This window comes from Daktulosphaira vitifoliae, unplaced genomic scaffold, assembly GCF_025091365.1.
Source record: "Daktulosphaira vitifoliae isolate Bord-2020 unplaced genomic scaffold, ASM2509136v1 Scaffold_5, whole genome shotgun sequence".
NCBI classification, from domain to species: domain Eukaryota; kingdom Metazoa; phylum Arthropoda; class Insecta; order Hemiptera; family Phylloxeridae; genus Daktulosphaira; species Daktulosphaira vitifoliae.
In genome coordinates, this window is record NW_026099576.1 from 29,728,881 (window position 1) to 29,752,428 (window position 23,548).

At 27.4% G+C, this 23,548-nt stretch overlaps 1 protein-coding gene across 1 annotated transcript; it reads right to left on the reverse strand.

Moving 5' to 3' along the window:
* Positions 1–419: 419 nt before the first annotated feature.
* LOC126906669 (uncharacterized) lies at positions 420–22,258 on the reverse strand. Its single transcript, XM_050687379.1, has 3 exons — positions 21,682–22,258; positions 2,887–3,280; positions 420–1,858 (listed from the first exon to the last, which is right to left on the reverse strand). Exons 1-3 carry the CDS (start codon positions 22,181–22,183, stop codon positions 1,015–1,017), a joined length of 1,740 nt encoding a protein of 579 aa, XP_050543336.1. The 5' UTR covers positions 22,184–22,258; the 3' UTR covers positions 420–1,014.
* Positions 22,259–23,548: the final 1,290 nt, after the last annotated feature.

Sequence of the window (23,548 nt, forward strand, 5' to 3'; positions counted from 1 at the left end):
ATAATATCTTAAATGATGTCAGTTGGTTTGATGCTTGGAAACATTAACTTAGAAGAGATAAATTTTGATTATAAAATTAAAACGTGTTCGATGATAAGATTTATTCGGTTTTAAATGTTCTAGAAACATTTCTTTAATTTAAAAATACAGATTTTTTCAAAAATATATTTAATAATTTAAGTTCTTATGGCAAATTTAAATTTACATTAAATTTCACATTAATCTTATATTTTAACGTCTTCAAATAAAAAATACATATCTGAGAAATAAACTGTTATTAGAAACTTTGATTACGTAATTTGAAATTAATTTAAGTCGCCAATAAAAAAAATTGCTGTGAATTAATACAAATACAATATAATATAAGTTTTAATAATTTGAAATGTAAAAAAATCAATTAGTCAAGTAATATTAACAACTGTTTAATTTAAATACAATAAAGATTGATTATATAATATGTAATTATAATATTGATTTAAATAAAACTATTAACTAATTTAGATTTTTAAATGCTTTTTTTAACCTACTCAGCTCATACAAAGCTGACTGTTTTTTTATTTGTTTATAAAATTCAAATGTTAGTTCTTTTAGCCTGCTAAAATTTGTGTTAGGTTAATAAAAAAATTGAAAAGGTTACTAGTGTTAAGTGATTACATACATAATTGTATCATGTATGTAGAGTGGGTTTCATTGAAATTAATAACTCATTTCAGCGGTGACAAAAAGTTGATTCCAAATTATTATTATAATCAATTTTCTCTGGCTTTTGAGAATGAATTTAAATTCTAAAATGTGCATAAGAACTACTTTAACACCTAGCGAAAATTACAAACTATTTCAATAATTGAAATAATTTGTAGTGACAAATTTAACTTTGCTGAAGGTCAAAATTTGATCTTTAATGTACAAAAAAATCAAAAAAACGTTGTTGGAATAAGAAAATAATATTTTTTTAAGACAAATATAACATTAACTAATGAATTTTCAAAAATCAATAAATAACATAATTCATATTCATAAAATTTTATCGAATCCCATGTCTTTAAAATCAATGTCAATAATGTTTATACAAAATGTGGATAATTTAATACAGGCATTTAGATGATCATCGATTGTATTAATTTTCATTAAATCATCATTTTTCTCAAAAATCTCTTCTAGAATACTAACAAATGGTCTAGATTTCTCTGTATATTGACAGCGTATAATTCTCGAATGTCTCGAAGTTTCATGTAATTCTGCTTTAAACATTGTTCTTTTATGTATCATATTTTTTAGATATTTATGTGCCTTAATTATGGGAAATGGTTCTGTATTTTTATTAAAAACATCTTCATACAAATAATTATCATTAAACGTATTAATGAACAATTCTAAAAATTTTTCAATGGATGGTAAAGACATACGTACACTAGAAACTTCCCAAATTGATACATCTTTTAATCTTTTCACTACCGAAAAGATTTTATTGAAAAAATATTCGGAGCTTTTACTTGTTTCAAATAAGTTGTTTATACAATTAATGTATGTTAAGATATTTTGTTCAGAAGATCTGACTACTTTTGTTTTTTTATTGTAGCAAAACTGTATAATTGAAGTAAAATACGAATAATAACATGAAAATATTTCATAGAACCTGCACTTTAACAATTGTAATATGTAATTTTTTTTGAGATTAAAACCATGTACACTAACTGGATCTCTTACTATGCGATTTGCACTTATATTTAAACCTTTATGTATAATTGATATGTGATCGACAGTTTTCCATTTTCCTTCGTCGACAAGTATTTTTAAAGTTGTTACTTCAGTAAGAAGAGGTAATGGTTCTTCTAGTGGAGGTATCAACTTTTCCATGCTACATTGAAAAATAAGTAGAAATTAATTTTAGCAATTTTAGTATTTATATATTATCATAATTTTTTCTCATATTTTATTTCAATTTTTCGTTATATAAAGTACAATTTATTGGGAATACTAATCACAATTTTACTGTCAAACAATGTTTTTTTTTTGTAAAATTGTACGATGAAAGTTTTATTTGTGTTTCATGATCTATGATAAAAATCTAATTTTATAAAATAATATTTAAGAGTAGTTTTTATGGGTAACTTTCGAAAGTTAAATGGCAGCCAATCATTATTTTAGCACTATTAGATAGAGTGAGCTAAATAAATCTTTGACTGATCGATTACCAGATTTGTAATATTATTACGTAACAAAAATTGTTTATAAAAATAAAAATATGAAATTATTCTGTATTGATTAATAAAAAGAATATTTTCAAAAAAAACGAATCAAAGTGTTGTCGCAGCACAGTGTGAACGTAGCATTGATGGAACAAGTATCTGACAATGATTAAAATTACTATCATAAAAAATGCTTCGATGCAAATCTAAAAAAGAGTGTTTAATTTTAAACAATGGGTGGGTTATTCCAAGAGCATTATTATCAAATTCTATTGCTTAGTTATATTTTAATTCGTAGTTATTTGATTTATAAGTATGATAAGTTAATAAATACTTATTATGATAATAAAATTTATTATAAAATATGATAATCAATAATTTTATGTTATAACTTTTACCGATATATCATGTATCTATAAAAAAATTATTGATTTGGTGATTTTTTTAAAAAAAAAATACTTGACCTATATATGCCATGTGCCGCGAACCCACAGTGCTGGGTTTTTTAATTTTAATTTCATGACTAAAACACTGACATATATAAATTGATAATTATTTGGTAATACTCGTAATAGTATACCATACGTTACTGACTACAATTCATAAACGATTATCATTTTTGAGAGGAGATTAACAACCCCTAACATTCCTTCTTTTTACAAACTTTTAAGATAGCCAATGAAAAATATTATCTTACTTATATGCGTCAGGGTTCAGTAATATATCAAAGTTGAAATCATCGTAATAAATTTTTTTTGTATGTGTATAAAATTTATTTAAATTATTTAACACGAAATTAAAAAAATCATTTTCAATACATTCTTGAGAATGATATTCCCTTTCGTAATTTAACTTCAAATCGAGTCGCTGAGGTATAATTAATAATTTTCTGATTTCATTTAAAACAGAAATTGCTCTTTTAGTCACATTCTTAATAAGTACTTTTGTATTAAAAATTACTAGTACTGCTTCATTGACTTTGGCCATATATTCTTCCTGAATGTTAGCAAGACCCGTCTCATCTTTTATTTGAATAGAATCTATAAATTGCTTAACCAAATAAACTTCATCGACTACAGTATATGGGTTACCTGCAACTTTTACAAAAACGCGTTTAACATCTAAATAACTCAGAAACCACATTACTGTGTATATACTATTGAACATTTCAGTAGATTTCTTCATTTCGGTTTCGAGAATTGCTGTGCACATCATAAAATTACCAAATAATTGTGCGGTTAAATAATTTTCACATTCTTCTATTAATATATTAACATGTTCAACGAAAGTCTGTATTATGTCTATGCATTTATAGTTAAATATATTCACAATGTAATTAAAAATAAACAAAACATTTTTTTTCTTAATTCCTTGTTGCAACAACACTTTTTCTGAGTCCCAAATCAATAAATTGTTTTTCAATAAATTCCATCCTGTTTGTTCACAAATGTGTTCTACTATGTGAGTCAAATATTTAAAATAATTGATTCTAACTATGTCAGATTTTATGCATTCACAATTTTGAATTAATGTCAATTGAATTGATATTGCCAGAATGATGAAAATTACTTTACACATTTTTTATGTAAATAATTTAGATACAATCTTATAATAAAAAATATTTAACTATAATGCATTAATAATTTCGTATTTATTAGGATTTTTTCTATGTATATATGTCGATTCAAATTCATTAATTTTAAATATATTTATTTAATAAACACTTTTTTCTTTTTACAAAAAAAAATAATTTAGTCAAGTTAATATATAATTTTAATATCAATTTTTACTCTTTACGTCATACTAAACTAAAATATGAAATAGAATAAATAAATTGTTGGTATCATTTTACATAATTTTTCTATTTTTTCATATTTTATAGAGTATTTAAACTGTATATATATAAAATGAGTAGTAATTTTCATAAGTGAAGATCCTGTTAAATATTAGGAGACTTAAATTTTCAGTAGCAAGCAGAACGGTAGTGCCTTTGCCTTCACACCTCTAACCACATATTAAATAATTCAACACATTTTATATTTTTACAATGTCATTTTATATATTATTAAACTGAAACAATAAATTTTGAGAAAGATATTGAAGGCTAAACTAATATCAACAAGTCTAACTTTATAAGAACCCCGGGGTGGACCCACTATGGGTTGAGGCAAGCCAAAAGATAGAAGACTCGTGAAATGTCTGAAATTATAAATTTGACTGAAAAATAATTTTTTTTAATTATATTTAGTAACCAATATCCAATTAATATTCCTTTTTCTTATAATATCATTTTGAGTGCTAATCATTAAGTCCAGATAAATGTAGGATAGTTCTATGTGATCTATCACAATGATATAAAACATGCTGTCTATAGACAGTTAGGCATCGAAATGGCCTATGAGTTATTTAACAAGAGCAACTAAAAGTCGATAATGCTATATTAATGATGTATAAGTATTAGTGAATGCTATATTCATACAACTCATATTTAATTTTTTTATTATTTATTTATTTATTTAGTTTACGGGATGTATCCCGTATGCTTTTTGTATGCTTTTTTTACAAGCATACTATGTTTACACATTTAATTTTAACTAAATTAAGAGAAAGACACAAAAACAAACAAAAAATACATAAAAAAAAAACAAATAACAAAAGACAAAATCAAAAATGTTTACAACTAATAAATCGACATATGAATAAGATATTACAAAACAATACAAATATTATGATAATATAAAACTAGGATCTGCATTAAAACTTCTAAGTAACCGGCGGAGGGGTTCGTTCATTAGGTAGTTCGTGGGGGCATGCGTGACTCGGAAAGGTACATTCGACCTGGTATTAATCAGTGGAACCCTAAAAAAGATCAGAGATAATAGCGCAGGACATTCTACCTTCCCATCAAGCAAACCCCCGAGAAACCTAGAGCCCGCAATACTACGCCTCCATGACAGTGTGGAAAGGCCTAAATTATTTGCCACGGGGCTATAATCATGGGGTGGACGTGGTAAACCCAGCGCCCGCCCAGCAAAACATAGAAATTTATTCTGAACCCTTTCTAACTGGCGACAGTTGTCTGCCGTGTGGGGGTCCCATACCATGATTGTGGCTGAATTTAAATCCAAGGTCTATAATATTGTTAGATGCGCGAGGGATTTCTTCGCTACCAAGGTGATATGGGAAAGTAATCGGAGAGTGATTCTGTGGCGGTCGAATATTCTAGAATGTCCGGCCGCCGCCGCCTCTAGAAGATTCGTCGCTCTACATAAGCGTGTGGCGGTCGAATGTTCTAGAGAGTTCCGCCGCCGCCTCTAGAAGATTCCTCTGACTATTTAAGGGCAAGATCGTCGCTCCAGTCAATCAGTCGATCAGTCAATCACTTACGCATTCTGTCTTACACGCGCTTCGTCTCTCGCTGTTATTTATTAGTTCGTTGTAATACAGTTCGTCTCTCGCTGTTATTTGTTAGTTCGTTGTAATATAGTATAGTTGTTATTAAATCTTAAAAGTGTTTATTACTTCTATATATTACACCTCGCTACAATTCCTAGAAGATGTAAAAGCTTTGAATTTGGATAGATTAAGTGTTAAACCCAACTTAGTTAACCCGTCAACAAATTTATCTAGGTCTGCTTGGAGCCTTATACAGTCACTAGGAGATTGAATTTGCATAAATATTTTAATATCATCCGCAAAGCAGAGAACACGAGAGTGTTTTAGAGTTTGCTGTATACTATTAACAAATATAAAAAATAGTAAAGGAGATAAGTGCCCCCCTTGAGGTACACCTGATTTAGTATGGAATAAGTTAGATTTTATTCCGAAAACTCTAACCCATTGATACCTATTGTCTAAATAAGAACTGAACCACGATAGAAGAGGCTCCCCGAAACCAGTTTCTTTGAGCACAAGAATTAGAGCCTTATGATTAATAGACTCAAAAGCTTTATTTAAGTCCGTATAAATTACATCTGTCTGAAATCCATGCTGAAATGAGTTAAACACATAATTACAAAAGAGGACATTGCAAGTGGAGGTAGATCGACCAGGTCGGAATCCATGCTATTCATCTATGAGTATTTAGTTAAAAGATGGTTGTATTGCATTGAGGACTATTTTTTCAAAGATTTTTGATAAATGTGATTGTATGGATAATATATATTATAAGGATATTTAAAGCGAGAGATAGACAGCCAGATTTAGGGACTGGTGTAACTGAACTTATTTTGAACATAGAAGAAAAAATACCTTCCTGTAGCGAGCGTTTAAAAATAATCCACAAAGGATAGGACAAAATTGATGTAAACTCGATAAAGAACGTACCTGGTAAACCGTCAGGGCCAATAGACTTGTCACTCCTTAGATCTAAAAGACAATTAAATATATCATCAACATTAATGTGAATGGTATTAGGCAGATAAAAAAATGGTATTTTTATTGTATCCGATATAGTATCAACAAGCGGAGGTGAATTAGAATATATTGAGGAAAAATATTCTGCCAGAAGATTGGCAGAATCAAGCTCATTTAAAGAGGTTTTATTATTAAGAGACAATACTCTAGGAATGGCTTTTTCGGAACATTTGTTTTTTATAAATTTCCAAAAGTATTTAGGATTACTTTTAAGTGCATTTTCAACACGCTCCGTGTAGGCACGGTAAGATTTTTTTGACTCATACTTAAACTTGGCACGAAGTATATAAAATTCCCTATAATTAATACTTATAGATGCTTTATATTTTTTATGTGTTTTTTTTTTTAAGGAAATAATTTGATTAAAATTTTTATTGAACCAAGGCGGAAAGGGAGAATCATTATAGTAGTATAATAGCACGAAGTCTATTACAGACTTGTGCAAAGCATCATAAAGTACATTTACTGCTGAATCAATGTTCCATAACTGAAGTGTGGAAAACCAATCAAAAGACGATAAAAATAGACGTATACTGCTGTAGTTGGCTTTTTGAAAGTTATAGTAGCTATGGCTCTTTTTGCAATTGGGGAATTGAGTATCTACTGGTAGTGATAAATTAAGCGCGGGGTGATGTTTGTCCATTTGATTTTTCAATTATGAGATGCTTATCATTACAAAATATTAAATCTAAAATAGTACTGATTGAGTTAAGGACACTATTGATTTGATAAAATCCGTTTGTAGCAAACATTTCAGGAATAAAAGGAGCACGCGTAGAAGAGGTATATGAGTAACATAGGCCATTGTTATCACAAGACCAAGAAATCTCAGGTAGATTATAGTCCCCGCAAATGATAAATATATCTTCAAGAAAAAGGTGCATTAGATGATCAATGCAATTAGCGTAGGATTCATAAATTAAAGGGGAGGAAAGTGGGGGAATGTAGACTCCACCGACAACAAAGTTAAATGTTCCTGAATAAATACGCACAAATAAATGCTCAACATTAAACGCACTTACAGGAATGGGGATTACTGGGATATCTTTATAAACACCAATAAGAACACCACCCCCCCTCACAAACAATTACTAGAAGCACTACATCGATCATATCTAAAAATATTATAATTGACAAATCCTAGCTCTGAATTCGAAAAGCTATCAGTAAGCCACGTTTCAGTGAGTACAAAAAAATTACAAGAAATAGTTAATGAATTACAATTTAAATTAAATAATTTGCACCTAAGACCACGGCAATTTTGGTAGAAGTCGGACAGGGGTTGACTTCTTGATATTGATTGTTATAAACGGGTGAATGGAGGTTGGCTGAATTCTCTTTTACGTGATGCAGCATCCTGTATTTTCGGTAAACCATTTTCAATGTTGATACGTAATCCGGACTCACCAGCCGCTGTTCGCCGCTCAAGATCCATGTAGCAATCACGCAAGAGTTTGCGCTGCAACTCAGTTTTGTCACTAGTCATGCGAAGTCCCTCGAGAAGCGGCAGCCCAATACGTTTTGCAGTGTTAAACTCAGACAGTAATCTTAAAGCTGATTCCTTATTGTTACAAATAATTTTTATTGGACTAGGTACTTCAGAACGTGGTTTACCAAGACGAACAAGTTTGCATTTGCAGGTAAAACTTCACCAAGTGGCCTAAGTAAATCAACTAGGGTTGCTTTGTCATACGTGACTCTAACAGATACTTCAGTAGAGGGTGATTTAGGAGCTCCATAGATAATTAGGTTGGATTGACAAAGCTGCTTTGTATACTATCGTTTAAGTCTCCAAAAACAAACAACTGATAGGACAGCACTGAGATTGTTGAAGTGATAAGTATAGAAAATTGATTGTGATTACGTACCGATCGCTAAACAAAACAGCAACAGAATACAGGTCTGAACTTAGCTATTCAGGCATAGAACACACTGAATCGATTAACAAAGTAGGTATAGCACCTAGGTGAAGAAATGCATCAATCAGATGAATTATTTATTCAGTGATTAAAAGAAAATAATGTAAACAAAAACTAGCACATGTGAGCAACTGTTATCAGTTTTAANCATGTAAAGCGACTTAAGTACGTAAACGTATCATGCACGAGGTATAGCTGTGTTTTGTTGGCGGGCGGGGCGCGAGGCATATATGGCGGTAGCGGCGTCGGCTGTGCGGCACTTGCTGGACTTTGCACCGCGGCGTATAACGCGCGGTGTTGGTCAGTCAAATACTCAAAATTATACAGAAAAAAAATAGTGTAGTTGCCGACTGGTGAGCGGGGTGGGGTGAATGCGTTACGACGGTCTAGTCTCAAGGTCATAGACGACGGGATACGCGACATAATAACACGTGCCGCGTGGAGTTACAAACTTACAACATACAAACAACATACAAACAACATACATGTGAAACTAATAAAAGCGTGTTAAAAAAAGATTATAACAACAATAAGCTTGCATACAGAAATATTAACTGGATAACAAAAACTACCTACTTAAATATACTAAAATTTCACTTTCATACACAGAATTAAAAGTCAATTTGGAGTACCAACAATACAGAATAAAAGAATAAGGGAGATACTTGAGCATGGTAGATCCAATGCGTGTGTCAGGATAAAATGGACATGTCACCAATGTCAATGGGTGTTCTATACATAAATGCAAAATCCACCCAATGTTAATGATGTCCATTCTGACCACACCCGAGGTCTTTGCTATTCCATCTTTGAAAGTATTTACAAGATATTAGTGAACTCTGCATTGCCGTATTAAGAAAGAGGTGAAAAAGAACCAATCCTTTTTTTTTATACGAAAATTATTTTAAACTTAAACTTATATAACTTTAAGAATATTTTTTTTATTTTAAAATACCTGAAAAATTATTATCTATTGACAAATGCGATGACGGTTGCGGTATTGGTAAAATTTGTCCTTTATTACAAGGATACAAGGTTCATACCACGCGTGTAAAATTTATTTTTTTTTGCATTTATCGTCGAATCACGTTTGATATAATAATAAATTTTAATTAAAAAATTAATTAATTTTTTGTGTGTTACTACCAGTCTATAATATTCCACATTTTTTGGTAACATGTTGCCTTAGAAATAATTTCAAAAAAATAATGGTTTTTAGTTTCATTTAAATTTAACAATGAATTTTACAATTATAATCAAATATAATATCATGCTCAATTGAGTAGATTTTTTACAACTATTTAATTCTTTTTTTAGTTTAAGTAAATCTATAAAATTAATTAAGTTCTGATTATTTAAAAAATTTTCATAATTGTAAAAAAAGGGTCGATAAAAATACTCAAATGCGTAAAACATAATAAAAGAATCCAAAGTTAAATCGATAAGTTACTATTCTCTCATGGAAACACACCATCAATGACTACTGGTTATATGTCTTCAGAATATAAATTTAGTTATAAACCTAAAACTCGTTTATCTATACTTAAGCCACCCAAAAAATACAGCAGTCGTTATGTCACTTATTGTAGATAAATTTTTAGTGGATGATATTGTTTTGATTGAAAATCATCAGAATAGTCAAAAGTGGTTAGTTTACAAAATAGTAAAAGTATCAAAGTAATATTTATATCTGACACTATCTTATGCATTGAAAAAAATGACTTAACTTTTAATGTAAATGTAATTAAGATTCTTTAGTTTTTCAGTATATTAAAGCCACATTAATTTATTTCACTGTATTTGTTTTATAATTACATATTTAGTATTAAACTTCAAACATAAAACAATAATAAAACATATAGTCTAAGAATTTATTTATTGATTTATTTGAATTGAACAAAAATCAGTTGAGTGCAATATGATAAACAATGTTTTTCGTTTTGTTTTCTGGCGCAAAAACAAATAACGAAGACGGTTTGCCAACACGCGAACTGGCAATGAAAATTTTAAATTGATCCCACAGACTTTCAACGATTGGCCTTGCGATTTATTGATTGTCATCACAAAAGCCAATCAAACGGAAAACTGAATCCGCTTGAATTGAAATGGAAGATCTGTTGGAATAAACAGAATTCGTGGGATAAGGATTTCCTCTTCTTTAAATTTGCCCTTGATGATCGTTGCTTGTATTACATTGTTCATTCCTTATTTGTCAGATTATAATGGATTTCACTATCCAAAAATACCACAGCATTTACCAAAAATATATAGATTTAAACACTGAAAGGCTTATTTCTTCTCGTATTCTTTTTATGCAAATAAGAAGATTAAGACATGTTCAAGAATAATTTGGCATATATGGACAAATTATCAATGTTCCTATTGCTGTTGAAACCATGGTCCGGTCACTTCCCAGAAATGTTAATGATGAACATTACATTTACTTACATATCATAAATGTAGTTTTGTTTATAGTTTAATTAACATCGGACCAGTAAAAAAATGATAGAATTATTTGATTAATAGTCCTTTATATCAGCATTACAAAATAACAATTGATGAATCATTTTTTAATCAAGAAACACCACTGATTACACAACAGAACATTGACGAATACAGTGAAAATATTGATATTGAAGAAAACCTTATTGCTCAAAAACAAACTTTAGTATGGAGTGAAGAAAAATATTTAAGATTAGCACCAGGGTAACAAAATATTCCACAAAGTTCATTATATGATGAGCATGCTGAAGAGTTATCATTTTCCAGTATTTATATGGAACACTGTAGGAAATTTAGGAATACAGTCAAAGTTCCACCTTTTATGATAGCATCTAGTGGCTGCGACTCGACTGGATCTTCAAGGAGTCGATCCCTATCATTTGTTATATAAGGCTGTAAAAATAATGAGACTGCGAGTTCGTGACAAAATTGCTGATTTGAAGTAACATTCTGCAATAATTTTAATATCGATGGAAAAAACAAATCCACTTTACAAAGAATATTTGAAAAGATATAATGAAATTATAATCAATTTAGAAAGTAATGATTATGACAATATTGATGATTATTATGAAAGTAATAATTTCAGATCATATGAAGAATATAAAAATGTACTAAGATCTAGTATTAATAGACTAAAAATATTTTATAAATGACATTTATCAGAAAAATGGCACAATACTTTTAATCTATTTGTTTTTAATGTCTTAAAGTAAAATATGGATTTTCAGATAATGACTTAAGAATATTCTTGCACATCATATATAGTCGAATATTTAAATAAGAACAACAGAGGCATTAGCAATTTGCAACGCAAAATAATAGAAGTTATGAATGGGAATCCAGAATTTGACATCGTTGAAATAACTCTTTAAAGGAACATGCTGAATACTCTATTGAGATGAGTAGTCAAGAAGCGGCTTGGTATCTTCTGAAGTTACTAATGTCTAAATCATCAGTTTCGGTTCAGTATATTAACACTTGTTGGCCGGTTGAATGACCAAAAACGTATCAAAAACAGCCAGAAGAATTGGAAAAAATTTCTTTAGCACAGTTTGTTTCAAAATATACTAAAAACAGAAAGGGAGATTATGTAACAAAATAGCACCCTCAAGTTATTCATTTCAGAAATTTTTATATGACTCAGGATTACAATGAGTATAGAAGAGAAATGGTTACCTTACATATACTATTTAGAAATGAAGACACAGAAATTTTAGCAGATATGAAATTCACAACTATATACGATGAACACGAAAACGAAATTTTAGAAAATAGAAAAGAATTTGAGTCAATTATTGATATTCACAAGACAATTGATATATGCCATGAGGATGAGCTGATAGAGGACGAATAAAAAATTCGAGACTTTGCTACAAATATTCCAGAGCCAAACCCCTTTAAGAATTATACAGAAATCCGAATGCCGCTGTAAATGATGATTGACGTATGGCTACGCTTAACAACTTAGGAGAAATAGCCAGAAGAAGAAAAAATATCACGAGTAATGATCGTTTTTGCGAACTCATGAGAAACGCTAATGAAAAACAAAAATAATAACTTTTACACGTCATTCATCACAATTTATTCACAGAGAAGTCACCTCTACAATTATTTTTTACTGGGCCAATTGGATATGGAAAAACCTTTGTGATAAAATTGATAATGGAAATATATAATAGATTTTCTGATAACGATGGATTCTGCAATTCATGATGGAGGTTTAAAATCATAATTAATCACATTGTTTGGTTTTCTAACACTTCTATCTTAATAATTCAATAAAGATTACACTAATTTCTTAAAAACACTTCAAAAAAATATTTGTACAACAATTTATTAAATTTTTCTGAATTTTGTGATTTTCACATAAAAATCAAACTTTTTTTTTGTAACTTTAATATCGATTTTCATCACAAACACAAATCCTGAAGATAAAACTTATTTTTCAAAATAGAGTATATTACATAAGGTTTATTTTATGATATATTTCAAGGTGTCAAGATTTCTGGAACATTTTCAAAAGTTTTGTTGAAATAGTTCTACTTTTTATACGCATATTTAAAATTTTTAAATGTGAGATGAAAATGATTTGTAAATAGGTTTTTATAAGAAAAATTCTATAGGTCCATACGTATTTCAAAAAGTTATAACAATATAAATTTAAAAATACATAATATAAAATCGTATGTTTTTCTTCAATTTTGACATCCGTTTTACACCATAAAAACACATAGCTGCGGACAATGTGAAAACCAAAAATTTTCTCAAAAAGCAACATCATGTTTTGGATATGACTTTCAGGAAAGTTTAGTACAAGGAGTTATTAAGAATAATACAACCATAAATAAAGTCGAAATTTATCTATATTAAAAATCAAAATTTTACAGGAATTTCCCTCAATCACAACGAACACATTGATTTTTTCAATTTTATAGGTTAATGCTTACAACTAGATATGATTTGTGATCTTTTGACGTTAAAAAACGTTCCAGCGAAACCTTTGAAAAAATCTCGTTAAAGTAAAATTAATACCTTCCCAGTTTCACATCCAAGGCAATATTCAAAGTGGATGAGGTCCATATAACTTTTATGAAAATCATTGATCCCATTACTACAGCCTCCTAAACATTATTTAAAACAAAATGATTCTTATTATATAAATTATATTCAATAAAACCCAACTCAATGGGGTCGCAGCACAGTGGGGACATGGCATGTTGAGACATGTTTAATTTTGAAAAATTGGTCGATTATTCCAAAATATACATGATCTCCTATTTCCTTATTTATATTCTGATTACAAGTTTTATGATTTATAAGTGTAATATATGAATAAATAAATATATAATATATATTTATATTTATATTATAATTATACAAAGTGTTCAATAAGTTCGGAAACGCCGATTTTTTAAAGCCGCTTTTGATTTTTTTAATTTTTTTTTTTTTTAGAGGATAATTTATTAATTAAATGTATCTTTTACGATTAAAATTAAAGTTCAATCCTAATCTACCCAAACTTAAAAAATTTAAATGGCAAAAATTACTTTTTTTTTTTATTTCAATTAGGTAACTTTATTTAAAACAAAAATACTTTATATGAAATTTTAAAATTGGACATTTTAAAATAAGTCCTTTTTGATATTTTGTTGTTAAAAAATTTGTAACTTTTAAATTGCTTTAATCCTTAAATTATACTATGTAAAGATGCATGATAAAGATAAATTATTTAATAAGTACTCGACAATGTATGCCATGTACAAAATTTTAGCAAATATTAAATGAAAACAATTTTTGAATTGGAAAATTAGAAAAAAGTTATGAAATTAAATATAACTTCATGAGGTTATACCTTAACAAATATGAAACACAAAATTTCAAAAATCACACTTAATGTATCAAGATATTTTATTAAAAGTAAAAATTATAAATAATCATAAAATTTTCTAACTTATTGACTGTCAATACAGTTGTAAAAATGTTGATTAAATTTGCTAATCTAAGTAATGAAAAAATGTTAACTATAAAACTAATCCATCAACAATTAATATTCATATTTAACTTGAATTCTAAACTTGTCACTTAAATAAAATATCAGTTGTTCAAAATTTTAGCAAATAGTAAAAAAATACCATATAAATTAGAAGATTCTATAAATATTCATTCGTTATGAAAATAAACTTGAACTGTGAATTAAAAATTAGTATGATAATATTAACTGCTATTTTTCATTTGAATAACTAAATTTATAAACACTATTTTTTAATAACATAATATTATTACATCTATCAGTTGATAAATAGTCAGTGGTTAATCAACGACGACCAATTGTTGCATTACTTACACGGTAAGTGCTGTTTCACTTACAGATAAATTAGAATTGAATTTAGGCACTAATAACAGATACAGCTCGTGATAAATTTTAATGTAGATAAATATATTAAATGTTTCGATTTTTGTAAATGCTCTCGCTGTTAATGTGTACACTTGCATGCTAAATTTTCTCTAATTGTAGTATACAAAGCAAAACAACCATATGTGAAACTAAGGAAGTGGCTTAGTCTTTTTAAAAATTAGAAAATTATGCTTATTGTTATTTAAATTATTTTTAGAATGGGGACATTTAGCCCTTTTAAAATATTCTTTATAATAGCATCTATGAATTAAAATCTAGAAATTTTTATTAGACTTTAGACAAAAAACATAAATAAATACATCATGGTAAAATTAATACCTATTCAGCTTCGCATCGAAGCTAAAATATAACTTAATGAGTTATTAAAAATTATCTTAAGTTTGCACAGGTTAAAAACTTAAAATTAATTTCGGCATGAGTATAAAAGTCAAAATCGAAAAATTATGCGTCACAGAAACTATTTTATAGTCTTTAATTTATCTCATACTATCCCTTAACTGTCGATAGATCAACTGTAAAGGTGGATTACCACGACTGGTGTACTTGACAAGTACAGCAATAATTGTATACTTGCCAAATCATCCAATTATTAACAAGTGGAGCGTTCCCATGGCTGTCATACTTGACAAGTATACCAGTACTTGTACATTTGTACAATAAAAGCCAAGTATACTATTTCTACGACTGGATCAAATGCCAAATAATTGTATTGAGGTTAGTATCTGAAAAATATGAAGTCATGTATCATTTGCTTTTTTAGTGCTGCAGTGTTTGGACGTTTTAGTAAACGATTTTAAATATATTTTTTAGTTTTGCTAGTTTTGATATCTTTTAGTTTAATATTTTTTTAGTTAAGACAGTTCTTTAACTTTTACCTATAATTTTTAGTTTTTATTTATCTAATTAATCTTAAGTTGATTATAATGGCTATTTATGCTTCATACATAATTATGTGTGGAGAGTACTTCTGTTTCGAGCTGGTTCAATACGTATAATAAATAAATAAATAATTGATAAATACGAATATTAAAAATAGTGGACTGTATCGTTTTATTATAATTTACTTGTAAGCTGGCGATTTGTCCGCGCGCGTACGTAGATCGAACATAACTACTTCATATATTGTTCGGCGACCATCATTATTATAGATATCTCTTAATAGCGCGATAACGAGCGCGAACAACTTCAATTACAAACAATTAATTGAAAAGAAATAAGAAGATGGTGAATGACCACAGCAACTACTTAAAAATAGAGTTTTAATAGTGAAACATATTAAATTTATAACATTAATACATTTATCTACTTTTTTTAGTAATTTGGCATTTCCAGTAAAGCCTTTTATTTATTTAATACCTATATACATTTTTCGCTAGCATTCTTATTATGATTTCTTAAAGGTGATACTACTGATATAAACGTAAAGAGGTATCATTTTACTTAATTTCTAAGAGCCGGGTTGCAAAAAGAAAAAATTGGCTGATTAATTTATTTTCATTTAATTATAGCTATCGAAGATTGAAATAAAACTGTTTTTACACTTAAAGTTCTATTAACTTACATATTATAAGTTTATAAAATAGAAAATTTTATTATTAAAAAAAAAAAGGTATGTCAAAGGAAAGAGGTATATAAATAGTATTTATCATACAATAATTGTATTGATACATTTATTTTTCCAAAAATTATAGCATTATAAAATTTAAAATATAAAAAAGAAATTTTTTTACAAAAATCGTATTTTTTTATTAACTTTGATACCCATTTTCACCATGAAAACAAATTAAGTAAAAAATTAATAAATAGCATAATTCTTATTCAAAAGATTTTATCAAATCCCAGATCTTTAAAATCAATTTCTATGAAGTTTTTGCAGAATGTGATTAATTCATTACACACTCTTTTATGATCGGCTAATGTATCAATTTTAATGAAATCATTATTTTCCTCGGCAGTTTGAAGTTGATTACTTATAAATGGACTAGATTTCCCAATATATTGACAACGTGATTTCTGATATAATAATTTTGCATGACGTTCTTTATTTAACATTATTCTTTGTTTTATCATATTTTTNATAATAATTTTGCATGACGTTCTTTATTTAACATTATTCTTTGTTTTATCATATTTTTTAGAATTTTATCTATCACAAACATGGCAATTGTATTATTTGTATAATTAAAAATATTTTCATACAAATTATTATTATTAAATGTATCAATAAATTGTTTTAAAAAAAATTCAATTGATGATAAAGAGACACGTGCTATAGTAACTTCCCAAATTGATGCATCTTTCAATTTTTGCATTATCAGAATAATTTTATTGAAAAAAATTTCTGAGATGTTACATGTTTCAAGATAGTTATTTACACAGTTCACGTATGATAATATATCCGCATTAGAAGCTTTGACTAATTGTAGTTTTTCATTATAACAAAACTTTACAATTGAAGCTAAATACAAATAATAATTTGAAAATATTTCACATAACCTGCACTTTAACAATAATAATATATATTGTTTTTTGAGATTAAAACCATGCATAGTACTAACTGGATCTCTTACTATGCGATTTGCACTTATAACTAGACCATGATGTATAATTGATATGTGATCTACTGTTTTCCACTCTCCTTCATTGACAAGTATTTTTAAAGTTGTTACTTCAGTATCAAGAGGTAATGGTTCTTCTTGTGGAGGTATCAGCCGATCCATGCTACATGGAAAATTAAATCTAAATTTGTATTGTGTTTTAGCCACTATTTTTATTTATATATTATTTAAATTTTTTTTCCATATTTTATTATAATTTAACTACATATAAAGTGCAATTTATTGAAAATAACACTCCCAATTTTATTGTTAAATAATGAGTTTTTCGTAAATTTGTAAGGAGAAAGTTTTATTTGTGTTTCGTGATCTATGATAAATATCAAGTTATATAAAATAGCATTTAAGATTAACTTTCGATAGTTAAATGAAAGCCTATAATTACTTTATCTTTGCTAAATGATAAAAATAAACATTTTTGCTTTTATTGACTGCGTTAAAAGCATATTTATTATAATTTTTTTCTAGTAAAAAAAAAATAAGTATAATTTTTATTTAAATTTAAAATGTTCTCAACATTTTTAAATAGCCTATTCCAAGATCATCTCAACAAACTCCAAACTTGGTTCAAATTATGGAGAATAAAAATTAATGAAGGAAAATCCTCCCACGTATCATTTACTCTCCGTTCCACCAATGGCCCTCCTTTATCGATAAATAACAACATAATTCCTCAACATGATTACACTAAATATTTAGGCATCCATTTAGACAAAAAACTAAATTGGGCCTACCACATAAAAAACAAACGAAAATCATTAAACCTACGTCTCCATTCTCTGAGACATCTTCTCCGTTCTAATATGCCACTTAATATAAAACTACTAATATACAAACAAATCATACGCCCAGCCATGACCTACGGTATTCAAATTTGGGGATCCGCGAAAAAATCAAATATCTCTATCCTTCAATCCTTTCAATCAATTAACCTAAGAATTATAACAGGAGCACCGTGGTATGTTAGTAACCAAACTCTCCACAAAGACCTAAAAATTCTAACACTTCCTGAACTTGCTTCTTGCTATTTTAAAAAATTCCACAGTGACACACAAAACCATCCTAACCCTCTAATATCTAATCTCCATAATCCCTCTAACCCTATTAACCCATTACGTCGACTCAAAAGAAACTGGGCTAGAGACCTTCTCTAACTCATTTTAGCACAAATTTAGTTTCACAATTTTAATTATTATTCTTTTATTTTGAAGTGGTGTCAATGGGCTCCTTCTTCATGCACGATATTCATGCGTTGTAACACATTGTTCAGTCATTTTTACTTATTGTATTATGTATACAGATTGTAATATTTTCTTAATAAAAAAAAAAAAATAGCCTATTACTTTTCTTGCAATAAATTTTATGGGTAGATAACAATTTTAGAATAAATAATATAAGGCTACTAGAGTATAAAGAGTGATCGGTGTATCATAAATCAATCGATTACTCTCAAAATACATACAATATTGAAAAAAAATTTTCATTTCTTTTGGCGGCATGTGAAATATATGCAACATATATGTAAACCATGTATATAAATATTGATTTATCAGCTAATTTTTAGAACTATTGATTATAATGAATAGGGATGACAAGATTATTTATTTTAAATGGCAACAGACATATTTAACAAGTTTATAAAATAGTAAATGACAATATTTAACACAGTACTTCGGAAGTTATTCTAATTTCTATATCTAGTCAAGAAGAAGAGTACGGTCGAGAAATAACTAGTGATAAAAATAAAAGCGTTATACAAGAACAATATGTTAGTAAAAGAAATCAAAGATTTCTTTTGTGAGTAATTGAGTGGTTTATGATAAACCTTGTTTATGCTTTAAATAATTCATTGAAAATTGATATCAATTTGTCAAAATTTTAAATAATACTTTTTTGAAAATAACACCATAAGAAACGATCGTTTGTATAAAATTTTAAAACTAATGGATATTTATATTACTTATACACTTGGATTAATAAATAAAATTAAAGTAATTTTTTTTTTTAATCTAAAGTAATTCTAAAAATATAAAAATATAAAACATGGTATTAAACAAATATTTAGACTCATGGTCAATTTAAACAATTATTCCTCCATTGTTTCTCGTAGCAATGTGTTCAATAAATCACCTTATTGTAAATTCATTATGTACCCAAAACTGTGTCAATGCTGTAACCCTCGAAACACAATGTGAATTTTTTGATAATTTTGAAGGAGGAAACAAAAAGCAAAAAAATGAAAAAGAAAATAACTATTCAAGTGTGTTCTGAAAAAAGAGATTGCTTCTAATATTGATATTTGTAGAGTGACAAACTAATTTTATTCTTCTTCAATTATAATTTTTAGTTAGAAATTACTGTTTGTCGAAAGTTTATGGAAACTTTGTTTTGCATAGTTGTGAAACGTTAACGTGTTGCACAGAAAACAATTTTGAACAGTTTTGTTCAAAAAAGGAGAGGAAGACATAGAAACTAATAGACAAAAAACCATTCCTTTCATATATTACAATTATAGTATAACATTTAAATATATTTCCTACTGTGACATATTACGATTGGTTTGGATTGAGTAAGATCTAGCAAATCTTCATCTACAAAACTATATTTTGCAAAATGGTTATAATCAGTGAAGAAAATATACCAATTATTATTATTATTCCGGGTATATTATCAGAAGAAACCTACACGTACAAACCATACTTGTATTGTATGAATACCCAGTTTCCTCAAAAATATGGTTTTCGCTGACCTCAAGTAAACGTATGTGACCAGTGTACTGAGTATAAATTACAAATTAAAGCATAACATACTATTATGGGTTATCAAAATTTATTGAGAATACACAAAGAAAAGTTACCCAATACAATTACATAAAGCAATATATTATAAAAAAACAGACAAGATAATTTAGGACAGTCTTTCTAATTTGATTAGGCTCAGAGTTTACCGCTATCAGGATGTCTGATTTCTTCAGTTTTTTACAAACGACTAAAAAAATTAGAAAATATATCTTATATCAATATAAATTTCAATAACTCTGCTTTTAAAAATATTTAAAAACAATTGAATGATTTGATTAAAAAAATTTTTCATGTAGAAAAACAGTTTTGAGATAAATATACTTTTATAAAAAAAGTGTTAATTTTTTTAATTAGTAACTCCAAAAAATACCTATTGAGGTAATTATTTCGACGACTATTGGCGGGTCGGGTTGGGTTATCTATATGAAATATAAAAAGTAGAAAAATGGTGCTACTAAATGGAACAAATCAGAACACACTAAAATATTTTAATCTAAAACATAAATATACATTTACTGTTTTTCTACATAAAAACTTTTTGAATTAAACCATTCAAGTGTTTTTAATATATTTATATGCAGAGTTATAAAATGTTCTAATGTTATAAGATATATTTTATAATTTTTTTTGGTGATATTTCATAATGACGATTGGTTGACTTTTTTTAATTTAGAAGTAATGATTCTCAATTTAATTTTAATTTCATCCCTAAAACACTGACATATATCAATTGATTATTATCTGTTATTACTCGTAATAGTATACCATACGTTACTGACTACAATTCATAAACGATTATCATTTTTGAGAGGAGATTAACAACCCCTAACATTCTCCCTTGTTAAAAACTTTTAAGATAGTCAATGAAAAATATTTTCTTACTTATATGCTTCAGGGTTCATTAATATGTCGAAGTTGAAATCATCGTAATAATATTTTTTTGTATGTGTATAAAATGTATTTAAATTATTTAACACGAAATTAAAAAAATCATTTTCAATACATTCTTGAGAATGATATTTCCATTCGTAATTTAACTTCAAATCAGGTCGCTGAGGTATAATTATTAGTGCCCCCAATATATTTAAAATAGAAATTGCCCTTTCAGTCACATTCTTAATAAGTTCTTTTGTATTAAAAATTACTAGTATTGCTTCATTGACTTTGGCGATATATTCTTCCTGATTATTAGCAGGACCCGTCTCATCTTTTATTTGAANTCTTCCTGATTGTTAGCAAGACCCGTCTCATCTTTTATTTGAATAGAATCTATAAAATGCTTAACCAAATAAACTTCATCGACTACAGTATATGGGTTACCTGCAACTTTTACAAAAACGCGTTGAACATCTAAATAACTCAGAAACCACATTACTTGGTATATGCTATCAAACATTACAGTAGATTTCTTCATTCCAATTTCAAGTAATGTTGTGCAATTTATAAAATTATCAAATGATTTGGCTGTTAAATATTTTTCACATTCTTCTATTAATATATTAACATGTTCAACGAAAGTTTGTAGTATTCCTATATATTTATAATTAAATATATTCACTATATAACTAAAAATATACAAAAAATTGTCTTTATCAAATTTATGGTTTAATAGTTCTTTAATCCTTCCAATATTTTTTGAGTTCCAAATCAATAAATCGTTTTCCATTGAGTTCCATCCTGTTTGATCACAAATGTGAGCTACTACTCCTGTCAAATATTTTAAATGTTTGTTTCTTATCGGAGTAGTTTTAAAACATCCATAATTATAAATTAATATCAATTGAATTAATATTATAAAAATTACTTTACACATTTTTTTCATGTGAATACTTATGATACAAACTTAAAATGAAAAATATTATTAATTTCGTATGTATTAGGATTTTCTTTATGTATATAAATCGATTCCAATCCAATAATATAAAATACATTTACTTATAAGTACTTTTTTTTTCAAAAAAAAAAAAAATGATTTAGTCAAGTTAATATTTAATTTTAATATCAATTTTTACTCTTTACGTCATATAAACTAAAATATGAAATAGAATAAATAAATTGTTTGATGTTAATATGCGAATTTTTTTAATGTTTTGTAAGGTGTTTGAAGTAAATTTATTTAAAATATGTAGTTATATTAATATTTTTATATCGTGAAATATATGCATTAATTGTATGATAACAATTTTTTAATATCAGTATTGACTATGGAATTAGCATAACGCCCATGAGATATACAATGTTTATCTACGCGTAAGTAAAACCTTTAACAACCTCAATTGATGTGCAAAACCAATTTTTTTTTATCTAATTTAAAGGTTTTTTTCTAATCTTATAATTGTATCATCACTATTTCCCTGCCAAAATTCTATTATGAACGATATAATGCATCACAAAAAAAGTAGTAATTTCGTATATCTATAATATTACTAAAGATAACATAAAATCAGATAGTGCAATTTTGATTTACTAATAACTTGAACCTATCTCTATGCGATGACACCACATATAAGAATTTTAATTTATTGTGATTGTAACTCATTTGTAATACAATCATGTTCGCATGAAATCGACTCGATTTAATTATAAATAACTCGTGTACATCAACAAAAAAATTTGCCTCAAATAAATACAAAAATAATAATATTTTAGTTTAAAAACTCAAGATGTAAATAGAGTAAATCAATCAAGTAATTTAAAAACCAGTATACTATGAATACAATAAAGATTATAGTAAAATTATTAACTGATTTAAATTTTTTAGTGTTTTTTCAGCTAACTCAGTTATATAGAGCTGATTTTTTACATTAATGGAAAAAAATTGGTCATAAATAACAAAAATGATGTATAAGTTCCATAAAATTAATTATGACACAAATAGTTAGTTTCAAATTATTATTATAACCGATTATTCCTGACTTTTGCAAATCAATTTAAAATCTAAAATTTGCATAAACACTACTTTACTTAGCCTATCCAACGTTAATCAAGCAACAATATGATCTTTCAATAGAGCTAGAAATGAATACAGGATGATTTGTATTAATAATGCGAAATCAGGTAATTTTCTCAGAAATTATTAAACAATTTAAATTTTTGTAAAGAGAAATAAAATTCGGTTGAAAAAACTTTACAGTAATATGTAGGGAAATCGTGTTTTTATTTCATCTCTTCTGGGATAAAAATCCTT